The sequence below is a fragment of the Spermophilus citellus genome (genome assembly GCF_964194105.1).
Source record: "Spermophilus citellus genome assembly, chromosome: 4".
NCBI lineage: Eukaryota > Metazoa > Chordata > Mammalia > Rodentia > Sciuridae > Spermophilus > Spermophilus citellus.
In genome coordinates, this window is record NC_138185.1 from 192433758 (window position 1) to 192458867 (window position 25110).

Genomic DNA, 25110 nt, shown 5'->3' on the forward strand with positions numbered 1-25110 from the left:
GGAGGGATTTTGGGAAGGAAAAGATCTGTTACTAAAAGATGAACCAAATTTTAGTAACTTTAAACAAAGAAACTACATTTTTTAAATTACCTTGTGGCAAAGAATTTAAAAGCTTTTGTATTCTTCAGGGTGGGTGATGGGGTTGTAGTAAGTTGAGGGTGGACCAGGGAGGATGATCATAGTACACAAAATCAGGGATTGGATCAGCAAATAATCCAGTACTCTAGCCACATGTAGAGGAGGCCAAGAACCTGGGTCAGGAAATGTCTCCTGTTCTTGTATAGGCTATTCTTTTCCCTTAGTGTACTACAGAAAATAGACCTCAGCTACACATATATAGGAGGCCTGGAAAGAAGGGGTAAAGAATTCTGATTTAAATAATAATTCTAATGAATCACCAATCCCACCATTTTCCCTGGAATATAAGGCTGCCTTGTACTGTTTCCTTCCTCTCTGAGCACAAATTCTGTATAATGCAGCTAAGATTCTCAATAGGTACCAGGCCTTGTCAGAAATACTCTCTCTTCTTATATCAATTTGATGGCTCTGTGTTTTACCTGCTTCATCACCAAATCACTGGTGGTAAAAATGTTCTCATTTTTGATACTGAGACAGCTTTGTCTTCTACCTTTTTTTTTTTAAAGAGAGAGTGAGAGAGGAGAGAGAGAATTTTTAATATTTATTTTTTAGTTCTCGGCGGACACAACATCTTTGTTGTTATGTGGTGCTGAGGATCGAACCCGGGCCGCACGCATGCCAGGCGAGCGCGCTACCGCTTGAGCCACATCCCCAGCCCCTTCTACCTTTTTATCTTTACAAAATCCCCTCTCTATTAACTATTTGTCTCAGGGTAAATCTTTCCCACAGAGTTTGTAAAAAAAGTTTTAATAATAAGTAGTGAATATTTAGTCTGGATATTTATTGGAGGTGAGAATTAGGAGAAGATATCCTTTAAAAAAGTAGAATTACATTATAGAGTGATGGAGAAGAGGGGATGATTTCTCCTGTTCAAAGGAAGGATGGTAGGAAGTTCCAGGTTTGGTTTTACAAACTTGACACAAGCTCCTGTCTAGTTTGACAAAGACTGATTTTTCTTCTTTCCAACCCCCACCCCAACCTCCTTGGCTCAGTTTGCATCCAAAGAGAATTTTCCCTCTCTTAACTGAATTATTGATGTTTTGGAATGATTTTCTTCAGTTGGGATCATATACAAAGCAAAAAGATATCAATGGGTTAACTATCTGAAAATAAGAGTGGAAGCCCCAAATTGCTAGAATAATAATAAAAAAGCCAAAAATAAAATTGTTTCTCTTTTTTCCACTTTACCATGCCTATGGTTTAGAGATTAATGGAGCCAAGTCCATTAACATTTCTGATTTAGGGGCTGGGAGTGTGGCTCAAGAGTAGAGCACTTTCCTACCATTTGTGAAACCCTGAGTTTGATCCCCAGCATTGCTTTTAAAAGAGTTCAGGTTTAGTATACATTTTATTATTTGAAGGGGCAGGACTTGAGGTAAACTAAAAGAACAAAAACTAAAAGGCAGTAGGTTGGAATCTGTCACCACACATGTTGTTTTCCAGTGGTCAGATGATAATGATTAAAATTTCTGAGGTCTCGGCAGTGACAGATTCAACAGGCTTGGAGTTAACTCCATTGGTTCATCCATACCATTCCAGAACATAATGAGTTGCAACAGCCATAAAAGAGCATCTACTTTATTATCTATATCTTCCAATAAGCTGTATATCTGTGTCTCCAATTATTTTAACAAAGGAAAATCAACATATTTAATAGTAAATAGGTGTAGAGAAACAAAAAATAGGAAAAGCATAATAGAGTAAGAACAAGAGTTGGTACTTGATAACATGGGCATGGTAAAATATACCCAAAGCTAAAAAATGAAATCCAGAAATGAAACAAGTTGATGAATATATTATCCAGTCTCCTCACTTCCAAGCATGATGCCAAAAATTAATTTTATAGCCTTAAGGAGTAATGTACTTTCTCGGGGAGAAACATCATTAGTCTTATTTAGACCTGACCACTTTCCTGAGAGGTAATATCAAGTATAAAGATCAAAAGGAAATAAGGTACAGAATGAAACCAGGAAACAAAACAGGGGCACATTTCCAAGGTCATCTCTGCTAATGAGTACTGGATACTACAGTCCATCCTTCAGCAATATGTATAGATCAGACCTTGATGATGGCTTATCTGGAAGTGGTCCATTCTTCTCTCTCCCTGGCTAATCCCATCTGCCTCTGTTGGTAGAGAGTCTGCAGCAAAGAACAAGAAGGCAGATTTGAGTGTTTATAAACAACAGAAAAGGCTAATAAGACCCTGTTAAGCTATTACATGAAGTTTATTGGGACATAAACCACCCCTGTTGCTTCCCCCATGACTTTTCCCCATTGCATAATGATTAAGCTTTCCAAACAGATTTGTACATTTTGTGTGACAAGGCTTTGTTGCTACCTATGAAGCTCTCTTTGAGTATTTCAATGGTTTATAATAATGACAAATATTTGAAAATCAAACTATTTTGGAAGATCTGGAACATATGACTACCATACCCAAAGATGTTTACCAAGAGGGTAGATTTTTTTTTTTTTTTTTTTTTTTTTTTTGGTATTGCGGATTGAACCCAGAGGCCCTTTACCACTGAGCCACCTCCCTACATCCCTAGCCTGTTTTTTTAATTTTGAGATAGGGTCTCACTAAGTTGCTGAAGCTAGCCTTGTACTTGCTATTCTGCCTCAGCCTTCTGAGTTGCTGGGATTACAGGGATGCATCATCACACCCAGCAAGAAGGTAGAATTCTTATGCCTCTGGGAGGATGCACTTTCTTCAAAAACTTTTTTTTTTTAATATTTATTTTTTACTCGTCGTTGGATGGAACCCAGGGCCTCGCCCGTGCTAGGTGAGCGCTCTACCACTGAGCTACAACCCCAGCCCCAAAAACTATTTTTAAAAACTTTTTAAAGTTTTTAAGTAGATTAGGCCAGGCACACACCTGAAATCCTAGCAACTTGGGAGGCTAAAGCAGAAGTATTACAAGTTTGAAAGCATCCTTAACAATTTATAGAGGCCCTAAGCAGCTTAGACCCTGTCTCAAAATTAAAAAACAAAACAAACCCCAACTTCAATAAGTAATTCATTGTCAATCTTTTATTTCTCTTCCACTGCCTGTTCTACTAAATTACATTAAAACAAAATCCAGACATCATCTAACTTCCCACCATACAAAATTTTATATGTATCTACATAAAATAAAAACAATAACAATGTCGTCATATCTTAAAAAATACCCAATGCTAAAAATTGTTTAATTTTGATACTGGGTCCACTTTGTCTTCTACCTTTTTATCTTTACAAAATCTCCTTTCTATTAACTATTTGTCTCAGGGTAGATCTTTCCCACAGAGTTTGTAAAACAGTTTTAATAATAGGTAGTGAATATTTAGTCTGGATATTTATTGGAGGTGAAAATTAGGAGAGGATATCCTTTAAAAAAGTAGAATTACATTTTAGAGTTATGGGGGCTAGGGATGTAACTTGGTGATAAAGCCCCCAGGTTCAATCCCCAGTACTAAAGGAAAAAAAAATAGTAGGTTTCAAATTTCTAATAATATTTAGTTTTCCTCAACTGTCTCATAAAATTTTTTAAAATAGCTTATTTCAATAGAGATCCAATTTAGGACCATATATTTATAGTTGTTTTATAGGTCTCTTAAGTCATTTTCCAGTTGTAGGTTAATCCCTCCATTTGTGAGGATCTTAGAGAGGGATATTATTTCCCCAGTGTTGCCTCTTAAGACTTAAATCCTAATTTCTTGCTGATGAAATAAAGGGCATTTTAGATTGTAGGAATAAAATATATACCAGACTTAGTATGCAGGAGTTTTCCCTGGGGTCACTGGGAGCTTGGAGTGGAAAAGGACCTAAATAACCCTTAAACCCCAAGCTATAAAAATCCATTTAAAAGTCAAGACTGGACTTTTCATTTAATAGAGCCCTTACAAACTTCTCATTACCTTTTGCTGCTTGAATCAGAATCAGTCCCATAAATTTACAAGGCATTATTCTACCTATCTCTGGAGAAATAAATGTGGTTTTTCCCAGTTCAACAGTACCTTCACCTGAAAGACACATTTCACTGAAAATATTCTCTTGTGGAACTACTGGGAATGTCAATGTGTCCTTTCTGTCCAACACCTCTTAGTAAATCTTCTCAATACTCTCAATACTCACTATTATGTGACTTAATTAAATAACTCAAACCAGGAAGCTAATCTCATAATAGGATAGAACCTTTGAAGTTGAGACTATCCTGGAAAATTGTTAACAGATGTTTATCAGTTGAAACCCATGTCATTCTCCACTGGTTACATTGTACTACTCTAACCTGAGACAAGAATGAGGTTGTTAGTGTGTAGGCCTAACCATATGAATTTTTATGCACAAACAAGTTGTACTAGCCAGGCTTACCTGAAGGACTGGTAGCTGGAAACCTGGAAGACTCTCTAGTGTGGTTCTGCTCTCCCTCTGACCTGAAGGATAGGATGGAATGGTGAAAGACAACTTACTTAGGCAGTTCCTCAGCAGTTACTTTTACTTGTGGATCAAGTATCTTGGTAGCTCTTAATAAAGGAACACAGAAAGGAAAAGAGTATTAGCTACATAATTTAAGAAGTAGGTTGCAGCCAGGCATGGAGGCGCACACCTATAATCCAAGCAACTTGGGAACTGAGACAGAAGGATTGCAAGTTTGAGGCCAACCTCAGCAACTCAATGAGGCCCTAAGCAACTTAGTGAGACCCTGTCTCAAAATAAAAAATTAAAGGGAGAAAAAAAAAATGGGAGGCTAGGGATGTAACTTGGTGATAAAGCCTCCAGGTTCAATACCCAGTACTAAAGGAAAAAAAATAGTAGGTTACAAAATCCATTCTTTTCCTGTGAAGATGGGGTACTGACAGAGCCATCTGAGATTTGAGTTTATTTTTTAATTTTTTAAAAAAACTTCTCAAATTTAAGCCCCGAATTTTTTTAATATATCTTTATTTTTTATTTATTTTTATGTGGTGCTGAAGATTGAACCCAGTGCCTTACACATGCGAGGCAAGCACTCCACCACTGAGTTACAACCCCAGCCCCCTGAGGTTTGAGTTTAACTGTAAGTAGAAAGATAGGCATTGAAAAGATTTAGGCAAACTATGGAAGATGGGCTGGCATCAAAAGGGCTGGCTGGTAGTAGAGTACTTTTACTGAAAAGCACAGGGAGAAGAAAGCATGTTGGTGTTATAATTCTCAGAATTGAGTTGTTAGCATGTTCAAGATAACAAAAAAGCCAGTTTGATACTATAGACCAACCAGGCTAAACAGTAGGATTCAACTGGTAACATGGTGAGGACTATTTAGGCAAAATTCATTCATTGTATAGGAATTAGAATGACTCTTAACTATATATATTAGAGTCAACTGGAAACAATGCTCTTTGGGGAATGAAACTCAATTTCTTGTTATCTTGGAAAATCTTCATTTTAGTATATGTGTCAGTGGTTGAAACTCCACTCCTTTGGGAATGTTTAACTTACCAGAATTGTTAGGGGTGAGGACTCTTGTGTGGCCTGAATCTCCATTTAGATATGGTTTGAAAGACAAAATCCCCTGTCCAGAGGAGGCAGATGAAGGTCTATATAGAGGGGAAATAAAAGCATCAGCAGAAAAAGGGAAAGATCAAGGGTTGGGGTTGTATCTCAGTAGCAGAGTGCTTGCCTAGCATGCATGAGGCACTGGGTTCGATACTTAGCACCACATAAAAATAAATGAAATAAAGGCTTCTGTCCATCTACAACTACAAAAAAAAAAAAAATTTTAATGTAAAAGAAAGCCAATGCCTTTAGGCCGGGGGGGGGGGGGGAATCCCGTTTGAAACCCAAATTAAAATTAAATAATTCTGATGTACATTAAACACAATGTTATTAACCTCTCCCTTTTTTTTCAAAACAAATTATAAACTTCAGTGGTATAGACTAGTGGAGAAGTAATCCCAGGGATACTGGCAATGTCGGTGTGAACAGATTCCTAAAGAAAAGAAGTTACTTACCTGTAAGATAGGCTGTGAGTTGAAGCTGGTGAAGGGGTTTCTGAAAGAATAAAAATGAGCTTGTGAGATTCAGATATATTAGGAACCAGGGCAAAAGAAATGGGGATCAAAGATTTTTTTGTGGGGAGGTACTGGGGATTGAACTCAGAGGCACTCAACCACTGAGCCACATCCTCAGCCCTATTTTGTATTTTATTTAGAGACAGGATCTGACTGAGTTGTTTAGCACCTCACTTTTTGCTGAGGCTGGCTTTGAACCAGCCTATCCTCCTATCCTCCAGAACCACTGGGATTACAGGCATGCACCCCCAGGCCCACAAGGATATTTAGTATAAGTTTAGGGGACGATGTTGAGTGGAAGGTCTCACAAAATCATCTAGCAGCATCTCATAAGGATGCTTTCTTCTCCCTTTCATGAGTCTGGGCCAGGATACATCACTGCCTTGATGTGCGCTAATCTATCTGTGTTTTGCCCTCACCTCTGATGAAGATTACCAAAAACTATGTCTAAAGACAATGAGTCATTAAATTGGTGATGAGTAACATCAGTAAAACTAGTGAACAAAGAGCTCCAAAAAATCATCTCCTTCATTAAAGCAATGAGAAAACTAGAAAAAAAATGCTCAGAGTCAACTTTTTCAAACTCTGGAAATTAGCCAGATACAGTGGTATACACCTGTAGCCCCACTGATTCAGGAGGCTGAGACAGGAGGATTGCAAGTTTGAGGCCAGTTTCAGCAACTAAGCAAGACACTGTCTCCAAAAAAAAAAAAAAAAAAAAAAAAAAAAGGACTGGAGATGTACTCAGTGGTAAAGTGCTCTGGGGTTCAATCCCCCAGTACAAAAAACAAAAACTCTAGAAATTAATAGAGAGCTTATAGCAATCTGGAAAATATTTACTCAGGGGAAAAAATAGCTGAATGTCAATAAAAGTAGTAATCTTTGTAGCACTGTAACTTCTCTACTTCTCATTTCTCCTCTAGTTCCATGGTACCTTTGAAAATCAATTCTGGCAGTCATCAGAGGGAAGGAATGGGGTTGGAACTCTTTCAAAGCTTCATTCTTAGAGAACTGTCATTATTTGACCTGTATAGTAGTTTCCTGGAAGATCTCACTTGCAAAGCTGTCTCTGACTTGACTTGGAACTCAAGTTCACCAAATCTTGGAGCTCAGAGCTCACCAAGTACAAAAAAGTCTTTTCCCTTAGAAGTGTTTGTTGAAAACAATTAGAGACACTTGTTTTTGGCTGCTTTAGAAGATGATTCATCATCAGCTGGGGCAACTAAAAGTCTAACTAAAAAGTGTAAAGGAAAAGTCAGGGAATGAGCTGTCCATAGGGGCTTTAAAAAGTTCCAATACATTCCTACAAATCTAGAAGGTAATGTGCATGCCCAGGTCTATAAACAAATTCAGGAAACAACCAAGAAAGCCCTAAATGCTCACCCAGAGCTGACCCTGAAGCTATGTAAGCAGGAAGTAAAGTCAAGGCTCAGTTAAGAACTGGCTGGTTGAATGCTGAAAGTGCAAATTATGGAATATACCAAGAAACAAAAAACTGTGGCCTATACATAGGGGAAAAAGCAATTAATAGAAACTGAGGAAATCCTGACATTGGACTTTCTAGACAAAGACGTCTACATCAGTTATTTTATCCAAGCTCAGTGGCAACATGCTTGTAATTCCAGAGATTTGGAGGGCTGAGGCAGGAGGAACACAAGTCAGAGGTCAACCCAGAGTTCTTATCTCTAAATAAAAGGTAGAGTGCCCTGAGTTCAATCCCCAGTACCAAAAAATAAAAAAATTTTAAAAATCCACTATTTTAAATATATTCAAACAAATAAAGGAGACAGGCATGGTGGCACTTTACTGCAATCCCAGAGATTTAGGAAGCTGAGGCAGGAGGATTCCAAGTTCAAGGCCAGCTTCAGCAACATAGTGAGGGCCTAAGCAACTTAGCAAGACCCTGTCTCAAAATAAAAATAAAAAGGCAGGGCAGGGCATGAACCCAGTGCCTCCAGGTTCAATCTCCAGTACCCTCACCCCCCAAAAAAGTAAAGGAAACCATATCTAAAACACTAAAGGAAGTGATAAGATGGCATCTCAACAGTGAATATCAATAAAGGAAAATTACATAAAAAAGAACCAAATATAAATTCTGGAGTTGAAAAGTATAACTAAATGAGAACTTCACTAGAAGGGCTCATTAGCAGATATAAGAAGGCAGAAATAGAATCAGCAAATTTAATTTTAAGTCTATTGAAATTGTTCTGGGGAAGAAAATAATGAAGAAAATTGGACAAAGTCTCAGAGACCTTGATGGGGCACTATCAAGTTTACCAATGTTTGTACAGTGGGAATTTCAAAAGAAGTGTAAAGAGGCACAGAGGCAGAAAGAATACTTTGAAAATAATAGCCCAAAACTTCCCAAATGAGCTAAAAAATGACCTACAAATTCCCGAAGCTCAACAAGCCTCAAATAGGATAAACTCAAAGAAAGTTACAACAAGACATATTGTAATCAAACCTAACCTTTTCTTTTTTTCTCCTTGTTAGGGTAGCTGGTGCAAATATCCGAGAGAGAGAGAGAGAGAGAGAGAGAGAGAGAGAGAGAGAGAGAGAGCGCGCGCGCGCGCACGCACACACTCTCTCTGAGTTCAAACACAAGTTTATTCACAGAGAATATCTGCCAGACTGCCCTTCTGCAAGGTGCAGCAGCCAGTGTCACTTGAATGGAAGCTTATATATCTTTGGACAAGGAACAAGAGCAAGCTAGAGTTGATCTTGAGTGCAGGTGCTTGGGTAACAACAGTTTTTTGTGTTTAGGGACCTTGGGGCCAGGGGATTATGGGAACAGGGTATCTTAAGTCTCTTTCTCTTGGCAGTTTATAAGTTTCAGTTTGGGTCAAGATGGAGTCCTATGGGCTGGGGATGTGGCTCAAACGGTAGCGCGCTCGCCTGGCATGCGTGCGGCCCGGGTTCGATCCTCAGCACCACATACAAAGATGTTGTGTCCGCCAATAACTAAAAGAAATAAATATTTTAAAAAAACTCTCTCTCTCTCTCTCTCTCTCTCTCTCTCTCTCTCTCTCTCCTCTCTCTTTAAAAAAAAAAAAAAAAAAAAAAAGATGGAGTCCTAGAACCAAAATGGAGTTACTAATGTCTAGGGCCTAACACTCCTCCTCTAAAATAGGCTCTATGATAACCACCCCTACATACAGTTTTATTGTGAAGATTAAATGAACTGATACATTGTAAGATACTACACATTAATATAAGAGGTTCAATTCCTTACTTGGTTTTAAGTTCATTTAATCATTGGCTATTTTGATGAAGAACAGGAAAAAGCAAGGTATTGTCAGAGAGTAACAAGAAAGGCCTCTCTGTGAAATGGACTTAAGACCTACAGGATGATAAAGATCCAGCCAAACAAAGTGGGCAGAATTTAGGAGAGAGTGTATCATATACCAAGGTCATCTCATTATATGAAACAATGTTCATCCTTATTTTAAATATCCCTAAAACTGTTGTGTTGGCTCATTAAGTGATTTGAAGGTGCAGAACAGGCAAAGTGAAGGGAGAGTCAGGAAGATCAAAGGAAAATCTGGAGTTTGATTAAAGAAAAAGAGGAATTATTTTAAGAATGTAAAAGTGATTAATATCATAGAAAACTGCTGCATGTCTGGTAGAAGAGGAATGAAAATGGCCATTAAGTTTTGTAATTGGAAGCCCTTGAATAGGTTGAAGAGTGTAGGAAAAATGTAAAAGTAAAAAGGTTTCTTAAAAGGTTCCCTTTTAAGAAGGGAAACAGAGGGCTGAGGTTGTAGCTCAGTGGCAGAGCACTTGCCTAGTGTGAAACACTGGATTCAATTCTCAGCATCACATATAAATATATAAAATAAAGGTCCATCAACAGCTAAAAAAAAAAGGAAAGGAAGCAGACATTCTACTATCATATATATCTAAAACAAGAACAAATTAAAAAAAGAAGGTAAGCAGGATGTCCAATGCCATTTTACTTATTCAAACAAAGAATCTTGAAAGCAGCAAGACAGAAGTCACTCATCATGTACAAGGGATGCTCAATAAGATTAGCAGTGAGAGGCCAGGGTTGTGGCTCAGTGGTAGAGCGCTTGCCTAGCATGAATGAGGTACTGGGTTTGATCCCTGGCACCACATAAAAATAAACAAATAAAGGTAAGAAATAGATATATATATATTTAAAAAAAAGATTAGCATTGAATTTTCATCAGACACCATGAAGGCCAGAACATATTTAAAGTGCTGAAAGACTATCAACCAAAAATTTATATCCAGCAAGATCATCCTTCAAAAATGAAAAAGAAATTAAGACACTCCCAGAGAAATAAATATTTAGACAGAATTCAGCACTATAAAATATGCCTTGCCAGGGCTGGGGATGTGGCTCAAGCGGTAGCGCGCTCGCCTGGCATGCGTGCGGCCCGGGTTCGATCCTCAGCACCACATACCAACAAAGATGTTGTGTCCGCCGAGAACTAAAAAAAAATAAATATTAAAAAATTCTCTCTTAAAAAAAAAAATATGCCTTGCCAGGCATGGTGGCACATGCCTATAATCCCAGTGACTCTGGAGGCTGAGGCAAGAGGATTGCAAGTTCAAAGCTAGCCTCATCAACTTAGCTAGAGGCCCTAAGTAACTTAGTGCTCAAAATACAAAGAGCTGGGATGTGGCTCAGTGGGTAAGCACCCCTGGGTTCAGTTGCTGGTACCAAAAAAAAAAAAAAAAAAACACCTCCCTGACAGTAAGACATAGGGGCACACACATGTAATACCAGCTACTTGGGAGGTTGAGGCAGGAAGATGGCAAGTTTTTTTTTGTTGTTGTTACGTTTTTAGTTGTAGTTGGACACAATACTTTTATTTATTTATTTTTATGTGGTGGAGGATCGAACCCAGCACATATATATACATACACACACACACACACACACACACACACACACACACACACATATTTTGAGACAGGATCTCAGTTGTTTAGGGCCTCACTAAATTGCTGAGACTGGACTCAAACTTGCTATCCTCCTGCAGCAGCCTCCCAAGTGGCTGGGATTGTAGATGTATGCCACCACTCCAGGCAGCAAGAGACTCAATCTCAAAAACAAAATAAAACAAAACAAAAAACAAGTAGAGGATAAAGGAGCTGGAGGTATAGTTTAGTGGTACACTGTGTGTGCCTAATATATGCAAGGTCCTGAGTTTAATCACAAGCAACATGCACAGGGGGAAAAAAAAAGGAAGGCAGACAGGAAGGAAAGAAGACAGAAAAAGATACTTCATGCAGACCATGAACAGAAGAGAGGAGTGGTTATACTAGTAACAAACTAAATTTAAAAAAAATATTACTAGAGACAAAGAATGGCATTATGTAATGATAAAAGAGTCAATCCATCAAGAAGACATAAATTTACATATATGTACCTAATAACAGTTCTAAAATAAAGTAAAATCTGACATAATTGGGGCTGGGTACAGTGGTACACGGTTATAATCCCAGTGTCTCAGGAGGCTGAGGCAGGAAGCAAATTCAAAGCCAATCTCAACAACAGCAAGGCACTAAGCAACTCAGTGAGACCCTGCCTCTAAAATAAATAAATATAAAATTTAAATAATTTTATATTTATATAAAAATAAATAAATAAATAAATATAAAAATTGGGCTAGGGATGTGGCTCTGTGGTAAAGTGCCCCTGAGTTCCCAGGTATGTGCCCCCCAACACACGAGAAAAAAAAACCCTGACATAATTGAAGAAAAAATTAGACAAGTCCATAGTAATAGTTGAAGACTTCAATACCCTACTTAAAAAAAAAAAAAATAGAATAACTAGACAGAAGATCCAGCAAGAAACAGAAGCATGGCAACTGAACACCACTATATACCAACTAAACCTACTAAAATTTATAGAATATTTTATCCAAGGGCAGAAAATAAATTCTTCCTAAGTGCATATAAAACGTTTTCCAAGACAGATAACGTTAAGCCATAAATTTTTAAAAAATCAATGTGTCCCCAATCACAAAGCAATGGAATTCAAAATAAATAATGGAGACATTTGGAAAATTCACAAAATGTGGATTTTTTTAAATATTTATTTTTTAGTTGTAGGTGGACACAATACCTTTATTTTTTTAGTTTTTTTATGTGGTGCTGAGCATCGAACCCAGGGCCTCATGAATGCTAAGCAAGCACTCTTCCTCTAAATCACAACCCCAGCCCAATATGTGGATATTAACACACCACTAAATAGTCAATGGGTCAAAGAGAAAAAAAAAATCACAAGGACATTAGGAAATACGTTTTTTTTCTTTTGAGGGTTACTGAAAATTGAACCCAGGGGTATTCCCCTGAGCTACATCCTCAGCTCTCTCTCTCTCTTTATTTATTGGCACCTGGAATTAAACTCAGGAGCACTTAACCACTGAACCACATCTCCTGCCCTTTTTAATTTTATTTTGAGACTGAGTCTCACTAAATTGCTGAAGCTGGCTTTGAACTTGCAATTCTCCTGCCTCAGCCTCCTGAGACACTGGGATTACAGATGTGTGCCACCATGCCCACCTAGCCCTTTTCTTTTTTGAGACAGGGGCTTGCTAAATTGCCTGGGCTGGCCTCAAACTTGCAATCCTCTTGCCTCAGTCTTCCAAGTTGCTGGAATTACAGGAACAGCCCTCTGTGCCCAGCTTAGAAAACAATTCAAGATGAATAAAAACAAAAACACAATAAACTAACCTTATAGGATGCAATGAAAGCAGTACTAAAGTGAAATTTATGACTGTAGATATCTATATCATAAATGTCTAATATCAATAATTTAACCTTCTACCTTAAGAAAATAGAAAAAGAACAAACTAAACCCAAAATAACCAGAAGAAATAAGATTAAATCACAAATACATGAAATACAGAATAGAAAACAATATAGAACACCAAAAGTTGGTTCTTTGAAATGGCTGACCAAGACAAAAGAAAAGATTCCAGTTACCAAAACCAGGAATGAAAGAGGAAACAATACTACCAACCTGACTTAAATAAATTGGCTAGACCATCTACATTTTTCAAAGGGGTGAATGTGGAAGAACTGGAGGAAAAATCTCTGAATTTTTCAAATGAAAAGGATTTGGAGCAGGGTGTGGTAGTGCAGCCTGTAATCCCAGCAGCTCCAGAGGCTGAGGCAGGAGAATCGTGAGTTCTATGCCTGCCTCCGCAATTTAGTGAGGTTCTGAGGAATTCGGGCAAGACCCTGCCTCTAAATAAAATGTTAAAAAGGCTGGGGATGTGGCTCACTGGTTAAGAGCCCCTGAGTTCAATCCCTGGTACAAAAAAAAAAAAAAAAAAAAAGGACTCAGAAATTTCAAATTTGTTTTTTGTGAAAGAAAAAGAAAATCCTCTCTGATACGTTTTTCTTGGTACTGGCTGATGCCCTTGAAAACAGCAACAATAATTATAGTTTTTTTTCTTATATATATATATATTTTTTAGTTGTAGTTGGACACAATGCCTTTATTTTATTTATTTTTATGTGGTGCTGAGAATTGAACCCAGTGCCTCGCATGTGCTAGGTGAGTGCTCCACCGCCGAGTCATAACCTCAGCCCCAACAACTATAGTTTTAAGAGGACAAAAATAAGAAATTAGGTGGAGAAATAAAAATATTCCTTCATTGAAATATATTTATGTTTAATACACAGTGCAAAAGCCAGACATCCTTCAGTCTAACAATTTACATTGTCCTTTTAGACCTAATTTGTACTGCCATCTTGTGGCAGTTTTTAAAATTCAAGTTAATTATTTTACTCAGAAGTAATTTTGAATTTCCTGAGCAGAAATTTTCAATGGCTTTCTGTTACTCAACTTTATTTTCCCCATTATCAGTTTGAGAATAAAAATATCATAGTTTTCAAACATGTAATATATGTCTTGATATCTGGAGTAACTGTCTAGGGAAAAAAAACAGTGAAATGACACTTTGTACAGAAAACCAGAAATCTATTGATTTCTACACAGAATATGTTGACTTTTGACACCTTCTCCCCCTCCCCCTGTCTCACCAGCATAAGAGTCTCTGGGAGTGCTCCTTCCCTGCCGTCCTCTGCCTCCCTAGTGGACAAATAATAAACATTAATAATACTTCCTGTTTCTCTGCAACTACACATTCAAGCATATATTGTTCTCCCAGAGTAGTCACACTAGTTCAAGAAAGATCCATACTTTATTACTTCTAAAATTAACATGATAGACACTGCTAATTTCATCCTTGAACACTTCTATTATTTCTATCCCTATCGATTCAGTGTCAGCTTCTAATATCAGGTCTCCATTGCCAAACAAACAAAAAAGGTCTGCAGGGCATCAAATAGTTTCTGCCAAAGCCAGGATAAGTTTCAGAATCCTGACTTAAATTGTTGCTTTCATTAAGCTTTAGAAATGAAATTTTGAAAAGAGAAAGTGAATATTACTTACTTGGCCCGCACTACCAAAGCCAGCCACTCTATAAGGGAGAGACTCCACAGAGGAGGATCGACTATATAAGATGAGACAAAAAATTTGGTATTGAACTTTGACATGGACCCAAAGTCTCTTAAGTCCCAATCTGAGCCACATCTAGGTATTTACTTCATCTTCCAACTTTTGCCAACAGTTTTTCATGTTGCAGTAAAGGTCTTATACTCACCTGACCACTTGGCTGCTATGCTGGAAACTGAGTCGTGGAGTAACTGAAAGAGAATAACATCACCTATCATCACTAGTGCATGCTGCCTTGGTTACCTGGTTGTATGATGTTTTTCATATCATACATAATATTAGGAAAATCACATTATGTTCTCTGAGAGAAAACAATTTTCCATGAGAAAATATATTTATTCATCTCACACAGATATGTGGTCAAAAATATATTGTCTACCTGACTGTGATGGAGAAGTAATGCCCACTGGTCGAGGTGTGGTCAGCCTGCAAGCAAAAAGAGGTAGCTCTAATCTCACTAAGCATAAGTGTCATTTTAGAGGATCAATCAGATCATTGTTTATAGAAACAGTAACTTCCTCTCTGAATAGATTGTTTATCTTATGTATTAGAATTATCACTCCAAAATATGGAAGCAAAGCTTCCATGAGATCCCTTTACTCTCCAACTCCTAAGCAAGAACTTCTCCACTCCCTTATTCTCCATAGTAGAAGTTCTTCTGAAGTACTTGTTTTCTTCCTTTCCACAGTGCCTCATCAAATACTGTCAACCTTACATCTCTTCATGTATTCATACATCCCTCCATCCTCCAACCCATCAAACCCATCTATCCAACAAGTATTTTTTATGTCGATATATATCCTAGATCTCTAAATTACAAAATAACTTGAATAAGATTCCTTTCTTTGAGAGACTCACAGGCTAATGAGAGATACTTTGTTAAAAAAAAAAATCAGGGGCGGAGCTGGGGTTGTGGCTCAGCGGTATAGTGCTTGCCTAGCACATGTGAGGCCCTGGGTTCGATCTTCAGCACCACATAAAAATAAATTAATAAAAAATAGGTATTATGTCCAACTACTACAAAAAATAGAATATTAAAAAAAATCAGGGGCTAAGGATATAACTTAGTGATAGAATACTTGCCTAGCATGCACAGGATAAAAAAAAGAATAAAAATAACGTTTATTATAATGGGTGTATTGAAAGTACAAAAGAAAAAACACTAGGCAGTAACTTATATGAGTGAAGGGTGTCATGTCTTTTTCATCCACCGATTCAGGGTTGGTATTCAAAATATTTAACAGTTGGTAGGACACCCATGTCACCAACTAAAAAGGACTAGTGCTGTAGACCCACCTAATATAGTACTTTAGAAACTAGAGTAGGCAGTGAATGAATATTTATTGAATGAATGAACACAACATCTAACTCCACCTAATGCAGTCTTTGCAGAGGATATTATGTGAGTTGAATTCTGAAGGATGAGTAGTGTGACTATCTTATGATAGTCAAGGGTATTACAATCAAGATTTCACTTTAACTAAACAAATTTCACTTCAGCACTTTTCAGTGAATAATTCTTTCTCAGAGAAATACGAGAGAAATTCATCAATCATTTTCTTTATCTTGAAGCCCACACAGCCAGGAGTCAAGAAAGAAGAGGCTCAAAGCTTCCTATCACAAGGAAATGATAAACATTTAAGGAATGGGAATTTAATTACCTTGATTTTTATCATTACACATTGTATAACTGTATTAAATTATCACACTTACCCCATAAATTGTTTTACAATGGATACAATTGTTATGTCAATTAAAATATTTTTTTAGAAAAAAAAAGAAGTTTTTGAGATGGGGGCGGGGCTAGTATAGTTGCTCATAAACTAACCTGTTTCCTTGGTATCGACTTGGAGATTCCTGTGGGTGAAAAAATGGGAAAAAGGAAGCTGAAGATCAAAGGTCCTAATCAATGGATCTCAGTCTTACTTGTTAGATAACTCAGATGCAATGTCTCTTAATTATGGCTGCTAAGGTTTCCTACTAGCTAGGAGAAAAAACAGGAGCAATGTTTCCTTAGGAAATTATTAGCTTTGATGAAATACAATGTTAGTTTTTCTTTATAAGAGCACACTGGGAATCCTACAGACCAAAATATGTAGTGAAATATGGAGAGTTTCTAGGGATTGAAAGGAACATAAAATGACCACAATTTGCTAGATCAGTTATAGGAATGAGATCAACAAAATTATATAAATACACAGAATAGTTTTAGGAAAAAAAGAAATGTCTAGGGAGTGTTTGGGAGAAGAAGGGTCCTGAGGTGTCTTGGGCTTCTTGAAGTGACAATCTGAGCTGCAACAGATGTCTCTTTCATTTATAAGAAAGCTTCCTAATTGGTACATCACAACTCACTAATCTTCAATGGGTTACAAGTGTACTGATATTAATACTTACATCCCTCTAAGGTCTCTGTAGCCTTTTCCTTTATTTCAGTGTGCTTGACACACAATATCAGTTTCCATGTGTGTCATCATATGAAAAAAGTTAGGATGCCCTATTTTATTATAGCCAGCTATATTGATAGATGGAAAAGCAGGAGAGAAAATAATAGAAAAGCAGGAGAGAAAATAATAGAAAAGAAACTCTATTTCATTCACCTTTAGTAGGGCTAGAAATTTCTTCAGTTCTCCATTCTCCTTTCTTAAGGTTGACAGCTCTCTAGGCGAACAATGGAAATAATCAGCTCCAGGTCAGTTGGAGAAAAAGTCTTAATATCACCATCATCATCAACAACATCATCATCATCTAGTTAATGCTTACTAAGAGATACTTGAAGATAAACATGGCAAAGCTTTAATGGTGAAATAATCAAGTGGGCAAAAATAAGCAGTCACTTGATATGATTTCAGGGGAGTTACCACAGAATTCCATTTCCTCTCCATATATCCAATTATGTACCTGAATATACATTGGGCAATTTTCTTTTTTTTTTTTTTAATATTTATTTTTTCGTTTTCGGCGGACACAACATCTTTGTTTGTATGTGGTGCTGAGGATCGAACCCGGGCCACACACATGCCAGGTGAGCACGTTACCGCTTGAGCCACATCCCCAGTCCCCATTGGGCAATTTTCAGTCTTTGCAACCATAAGAAAATAAGGATGACAGTTTCTCTGAAAAAAAAAAAAGCTATGTGGACATATGACTTGTCACTTACTTGTCCTGGCTGGCCACTGTTTGCTGTGCTTCCTGTAAGGCTGCTTCTAACTTTGTAATTCTATGCTTATAAAAGGCAATGAGGAGATCTGTTTGTTTCTTCTGGAAACTCCACACCTATTAGGGAAAAACAGGTCTTTGACATCACTCCCATAACTTTCTTCCCCCCACTTCTGGCAAGAGAAGAAAATCCATCAATTCATACTTTATTATTGCTCTTCCCCACCCACCCCCCTGCCCCGGGATATCTGGTTTAATTCAAGACTCCTCCAAATTAGAGAGTTCAGCACTAGAGAAAGCTGAAGGTTTTTATTTTCAGAACACTGGCTTTCTAATAATGAGAATATGGCCCTTTAAAAATATAATCATTCATCCTGAGCAAAAACTGTTTTTCAAGCTCAGAATCGGTTCTACCTTGCCTACAACGATGAGCTTGAACACTGGTAACCAATTTATATTCCCTAAGACACTTACACAGAGTCACTTGTGGGCTATTTATGCTGCTGCAGTAAAGGGTGAAGAGGCACCAGGACAGTATCTATTCCTGAATCTTATTTCTGGGCATGAACATATAATTTTATTTTTTGTGTCACTTTAGCATTTGTTATACGATGTACCCATTGTGAGATTGCTGAATCAGATCTAAAGTTAATATTTAGAATGTGTTTTGGCTTTGTCAGGCTCTACTTTTGAGTACACAGCAGTAATTATGTCTCATCTGCTTACTCCCTTCTCAGACTATAAACTTTTTGTCAAGGGTCCTTCCCTAGATCTTAGTACTCATCCCATAAACTTTTTTTTTCCCTCATTTAATTTGCAATTTGATCTTGCCACTTCCCTACAGAATTATATTTATATAATCTCTAACTTAATCTTTCTTTTAGACTTAAAGGCAAACTAAATTAGTTATAGATAGATAAAAACTTATTGTGCACTACTTTATTTTTATTTATTTTTTTGTACTGGGGATTGCATCCAGGGGAGCTCAACCACTGAGCTACATTCCCACATCCACAGCCCTTTTTATTTTTTGAGACAGTGTTGCTAAGTTGCTGAGGCTGACCTCAAACTTGTGATTCTCCTACCTCCTGAGTTGCTGGGAATATAAACATGTGCCATCACGCCTGGTTCCAATTTTTAATTCAATTAGGAATGGAGAAGCTCTGTTCAATTAGTGACCAAATTTTATTCCAATGGTAATGTGGTAATTATTTATATATTAGGGAAAAAAAACACATGATTTCAAAAGTCTTTTAAAAAAACATAAAGCTGGACATGGTAGCACACACCTGGAATTGCAGCAACTTGGCAGGCTGAGGCAAGAGGATTGCAAGTTCAAGGCCAACCTCAGCAACTTAGCCAGGCCTTGTCCCAAAATAAAAAATAATAGGGGCTGGGGATGGAGCTGAGCAATAAAGTACCCTTGGGTTCAATCCCCAATACCACAAAACAAACAAACAAACAAAAAAGCCCATAAAGTAGAACAGGGGTTAGCAAACTACTGATTGATGAATGCTTTGAACTGTGACAGAGATTGCATGGTTTAGGAAGCCTAAAATATTTACTAGCTTGCCGTTGTCTGAATGTTTGTGTCCCCCAAGATTCATAATTTAAAACCTAAGCCCTGATATAACAGTGTGGGGTCTTTGGCCTGTGATTAGTTCCACAGAGCAGAGCACTCCGAAATGGGATTAGTACCTTAGAAGGATTGAGGGATCCTGTTTGCCCCTTTTGCTCCTTGAGGATGCAGCAAGAAGGAGCCATCTTAGCAGAAAGTAGTGAGCCCTAACAATACATTGAATCTGCTGGGCCTTGATCTTGGACTGACCAAGATCTGTGAATGATACGTTTCTGTTGTTTATAAATTACCCAGTCTAAGGTATTTTATTCAGTCATACAAATAGCCTAAAATGGCTAGTGAAATTACAAAATGGTATAGCCACTTGAAAGAATTGTTGGCAGCTCCTCAAAAAGTTAAACATAACAGCACAAACAGCTCTGTACTTGTGCAAGAGATTCATAAAAATATTAAACATTTAGAATGTTCCACTTGAAATAAATTCAATTACAGATCAAAATTTCAAAATGAAAAAGGTCTGTCTCAATTGGGGGACTAGATATATTCACAGATGGTTGGTTCTGGCCTGAAAGATGGGAAGGACTACATCTATTTCTGTAAAGAGATTTGTTCTTCTTTGATAAAAAGTCAACCATATTAAATGTTAGTAATATTCCACATCATGTACAACTACAAGAATGGGATCTTAATTAGAATAAGTTATACAACAATGTATGTATAATATGTTAAAATACACTTTATTGTAATGTATATCTAAAAGAACATATAAAAACAAATAAATGTTGGTGATGAGGAAGAATGACTCACATGATAAAAGAATCCTGTTTTTACCTGTATATCGGGAGCCACTCTGGACAGGAGCTATGTACACAACTTTAAGTCATGAGTAAAGGGGTACTGAATAGTTATTGCACCCTGCAGTACATTGGACTTTTACCCCCCCCTCCAACCTCAGATAATGAGGTGTGTTTCCAGGAGTGGGTATCACCTGTTGGCGTTGAGTTATACTCACTTGTTCCTTTGTAATCCTACCCCTTTGCCCTTTTGGGGATAGAATGTTCCATGGAACCTCCCCTTGTGTATCCCCTGTGTAAAAATAAAGAATTCCAGTGGCTCTCTCTCTTTCCACGGACCCCTAAGGTCACAGAACCATCTCCAGATTTTGAAAAGGTACTTCTGTGTGTTGACGTACTTTCTCCGCCGTTTTCTTAAGTTATTAGAGTAATCAGATTTTATGAAGCCAGCATACGTCACCAGCTCGAACAGATGGTAATAACTATATTTTCCACTATATATATTTCATTATTTAAACCACACCTATCTATTTCACTCCATAAGTGAAACTATCAGATTAGTCCCAATTAATAAATAAAAATATATCCTTGTATGTTTCAGTTTTCTAAGTCAAAGATGTATTTTTAGTGACTTGGATTCAGTTGATATCTTCAGGTACTTGGTAATATATATACTATGCTCACAGAATAAAAGATTCAGGAGACTGGGGTTGTAGGTCAGCAGTAGAGCGTTCGCCTAGCGCGTGCGAGACCCTGGGTTTGATCCTCTGCACCATATAAAAATAAAGGTATTGTGTCCAACTACAACTAAAAATTAAAATATTAAAAAAAAAAGATTCAATAGCTGCAATTATTTTTCCATGCTATGGCTATCAGCGCCTATTCAATTATTGTTACATCAGATTTACATGAATATTTTTAGGGTGATGCAAAGTAATTTAACTTTAAAATTGTCCAATGAGCTGAGACAAATGGCATTTTTTTGTTTATTTCACTGACTTGTGAATTTTTAAATCTTATCAATAAAACATACATTAAGTTATGGAAAAAAAAAAGTTAAGCATAAGCTGGGTACAGTGGTACATGCCTATAGTCCCAATACTTCAGAGGCTGAGACAGGAGGATCACTTGAACCAGGGAATTCAAGATAGCCTGGGCAACACAGCCAGACCTCATCTCAAAAAATAAACCAAAAGGGTAGGGATGTAACTCAATGGTAATGTGCTTGCATAGCATGAGTGATCCTAATCTCATGCATGGGTTCAATCCCTAGCATCATACATATACACACACAAAAAAAAATGTTAAACGTACAGTTATCATTTGACCCAGTGATTTCACTACTATGTATCTACCAAAGACAAATGAAAATATGCCAGGGATGGTTGCACACACCTATAATCCCTGCAATTTAGGAGTCTGAGACAGGAGGATCACAAATTTAAAGTCAGTCTCAGCAACTTAGCAAGACCCTGTCTTAAAACAAAAAATAAAGGACTGGGGATGTAGCTCAGAGATAAAGGGTCCCTGGGTTCAATCTCTAGTACAAAAAAAGGAGGTGAGGCTGGGGTTGTGGCTCAGTGGAAGAGCACTTGCTTAGCATGTGTGAGGCACTAGATTCGATTCTCAGCACTACATATAAAATAAAGGTCCATCAAGGTCTAAAAAAATATTTGAGAGAGAAAGAAATGAAAATATACACCCATACAAAAGCTTTCAATGTTCCACAGAAACATTCACAGGAAAAAGTAGAAGCTACACAAATGTCAATCCATGGATGGATAAATAACATGCATACCAATCTATATAGTGGAATATTATTTGGCCATAAAAAGGAATAAAATAGGGGGCTGGGGATGTGGCTCAAGCGGTAGCGCGCTCGCCTGGCATGCGTGCGGCCCAGGTTCGATCCTCAGCACCACATACCAACAAAGATGTTGTGTCCGCCGAGAACTAAAAAAAATAAAAATAAAAATAAAAAAAAATTCTCTCTCTCTCTCACTCTTTAAAAAAAAAATAAAATATTAATGAGGCTGTGACATTATGAATAACATGCTTGGTTAATGCAGTCAGACACAAGACACAAGTCAGACACAGACACAACTACTCTACCTCTGAGCCTTATCCTCAGCCCATATAATTCCACATTTATGAAATGTCCTGAATAGTCAAAATCTATAGGAATAGAAAGTAAATTGTCTGGGGTTGCAGAGGATGGGAAAGATTTGGGAAGTACCTGTTAATGAGTTTAGGATTTCTTTTGGGGTGATGAAAATGTTTCTAAAATTAGGTAGTAGTGATTGTACAATTCTATGAATTTATTGAAAATCACCAAATTGCATAATTTAAAAGGGCAAGTAAAAATATCTCAATAAAGCTGTTATTTAAAAAGTAGGTGTATTTTATAATTCCCTTTGAAATTTATTTTAATATAAATATTTCTTTTACTTATATGGTCTGTATTGTCCTGTAGGTTTATGATCTTTTATAACCTTCTATGAATTTTCCACATTACTTTTGAAACAAACAAAGTACTTGGTAGCTTTCAGAATGCTTTCATCTCATTAGATAATTACCAGAAGTTAGGATGAGGCTAGCACCTTATTCAATGATAGAGCTTGCCTGGCCTACATGAAGCCCTGTGTTCAATCCCCAGCACCAAAAAGAAAGAAAGAAAAGGATGAATATTCTTATTTTACAATACATGTGAGGGAGTATGACTGGGTCAAAGAAATGAAATTACAAGCCAGGGCTGGGGATGTGGCTCAAGCGGTAGCGCGCTCGCCTGGCCTGCGTGCGGCCCGGGTTCGATCCTCAGCACCACATACAAACAAAGATGTTGTGTCCGCCGAGAACTAAGGAAAAATAAATAAATATTAAAATTCTCTCTCTCTCTCTCTCTGTCCCACTCTCTCTTTAAAAAAAAAAAAAAAAATCTGCCTCCTTTAAAAAAAAAAAAAAGAAAAGAAAAGAAATTACAAGCCAGAAGGCAGATTTGGTCTTGAGAGTCCACCTCCATGAATTTTCCCAGTATTACCACTTTACCATATTTCTTAAACATTTAAAAGTACAACTCAATAGGTAAGATTGTTCTATTCATTCTTTTAAAAACTCTTTATTAAAATCCTTCTCTGTTTCCTCACACTCCATTAGGAGTTGATATATAAGATGAATAAGAATAATAATGCCCATTGCCCTGGGGCTGGGGATGTGGCTCAAGCGGTAGTGCGCTCGCCTGGCATGCGTGCGACCCGGTTCGATCCTCAGCACCACATACCAACAAAGATGTTGTGTCCGCCGAGAACTAAAAAATAAATATTAAAAATTCAAAAAAAAATAATAATGCCCATAGCCGGGAGCAGTGGCACATGCCTGTAATCCCAGCAACTCTGGAGGCTAAGGCAGGAGGATGATGGAGAGTTCAAAGCCAGCCTCAGCAACTTGGCAAGGCCCTATGCTAATCAGTGAGACCCTGTCTCTAAATAAAATACAAAAAAAGGGCTCAGTAGTTAAGTGCCCCCTGGGTTCAACTCCCAGTACCAAAATAAATAATAAAATAATAATAATGTCCATGCCCTCAATGGAAAAAGTGAAAATTATAGTACAACAGAGTGTTACATACTATGTATATTTATCCATGTACATGTTTGAGGATAAGAACGTTCTAGACAGATGGAACAACATGTACAAAGGCCAAGAAGCAACAGATAAAACTATATATATTAATAATTGAGAAATTAGGCGTGCACCAGGAGACAGAAGCAGGAGGATCACCTGAGCCCAGGATTTCCAGGCCAGCAACAATGATAGCCCATCTGGATAAAATAAAATAGAGTAGATTGTCTTTGTTTTAGTTGGGTGTGGAAGGCTGAGGATAAGACAGGATACTCAAAGAGATAAGCAAGAAACAAAGCATCAAAACATGAGACTTAACAAGATAAGCAGCTCTGGCTTTCTAGGGCTTGTTAAGAGGGTTCAACTTTATTTTCAAAGCAAGGTTGTATTGAATGCTTTTAAATAGGAAAATAGGGCTAGGGGTATAGCTTAGTGGTAGAGCACTTGCCTAGCACAGGCAAGGCCCAGAGTTTAATCCCCAGCCTTGCAAGAAAGAAAGGAAGGAAGAAAGAAAATTATCATACTTACAACAATTCTTCTGGCTTCAGTATTGATAAATGATAGGAAAAGGGAAGGAATGGAGGCCAAAAGATCTGTTAGGAAGCTACTATAGTCATCTAGATGGGAAATTTTGGTAGCATGAACTAGAATTTGGACATGAAGTGGATAGACCTGAGATATTTTAGAGAGAGAAATAACATGATTTAGTAATAAACTGAACATGTGAAGAAAAAAGGAAAGCAAGAGTGACTTCCAGGTTTTTCGTTTGGTTATTAATATAGATGGTGACTATCATTCACCATGATAGAGAAAGAGTACCCTATTTTCCTGTATGTATGGGCGGTTGGTAAGACAGGGTGGAAGAATGACAAGTTCAATATGGGAAATGTTGAGTTAGTGGAGACCTCAAATCAGCAAAAATATATGCTTCTGAAGTTCAAGAGTAACACAATTCAGCTGGGTGCAGTGGTGCATACCTATAACTCCAGCAACTTAGAAGGCTGAGGCAGAAGGATTCCAAGTTCAAGAACAGCCTCAGCAACTTAGCAAGACCCTATCTCAAAACAAAATTTTAAAAAGGCTGGGGACTTGGATATTGTAGCACACCCTCAGCAACTTAGAGACCCTGTCTCAAAATAAAAATTAAAAAAGCCTGGAGATTTGGCTCAGTGGTTTAATCCAGTGATTCAAACTCAGTGGCTCTGTGTTCAATCCCCAGTATCTCTTTCTCACTCATGCAAGCATGCAAACACACACACACACATACACACACCAAAGAAAATTCATTTATTCAGCAAA

The 25110-nt window shown here is 37.4% G+C and overlaps 1 protein-coding gene across 1 annotated transcript in view; it reads right to left on the bottom strand.

Moving 5' to 3' along the window:
- Positions 1 to 2132: 2132 nt before the first annotated feature.
- RNF212B (ring finger protein 212B) overlaps positions 2133 to 25110 on the bottom strand; it is a 30060-nt gene continuing 7082 nt past the window's right edge. The window contains exons 4-14 of the mRNA XM_081292277.1: positions 17825 to 17940; positions 17265 to 17325; positions 16496 to 16524; positions 15047 to 15093; positions 14816 to 14858; positions 14605 to 14665; positions 14193 to 14241; positions 6108 to 6147; positions 5596 to 5693; positions 4490 to 4551; positions 2133 to 2277 (exon numbers count right to left, since the gene is read on the bottom strand). Of these exons, the coding sequence (XP_081148403.1) occupies positions 2212 to 2277; positions 4490 to 4551; positions 5596 to 5693; positions 6108 to 6147; positions 14193 to 14241; positions 14605 to 14665; positions 14816 to 14858; positions 15047 to 15093; positions 16496 to 16524; positions 17265 to 17325; positions 17825 to 17940 (672 nt within the window). The 3' untranslated portion in view covers positions 2133 to 2211. The remainder of the gene's footprint in view (positions 2278 to 4489; positions 4552 to 5595; positions 5694 to 6107; positions 6148 to 14192; positions 14242 to 14604; positions 14666 to 14815; positions 14859 to 15046; positions 15094 to 16495; positions 16525 to 17264; positions 17326 to 17824; positions 17941 to 25110) is intronic.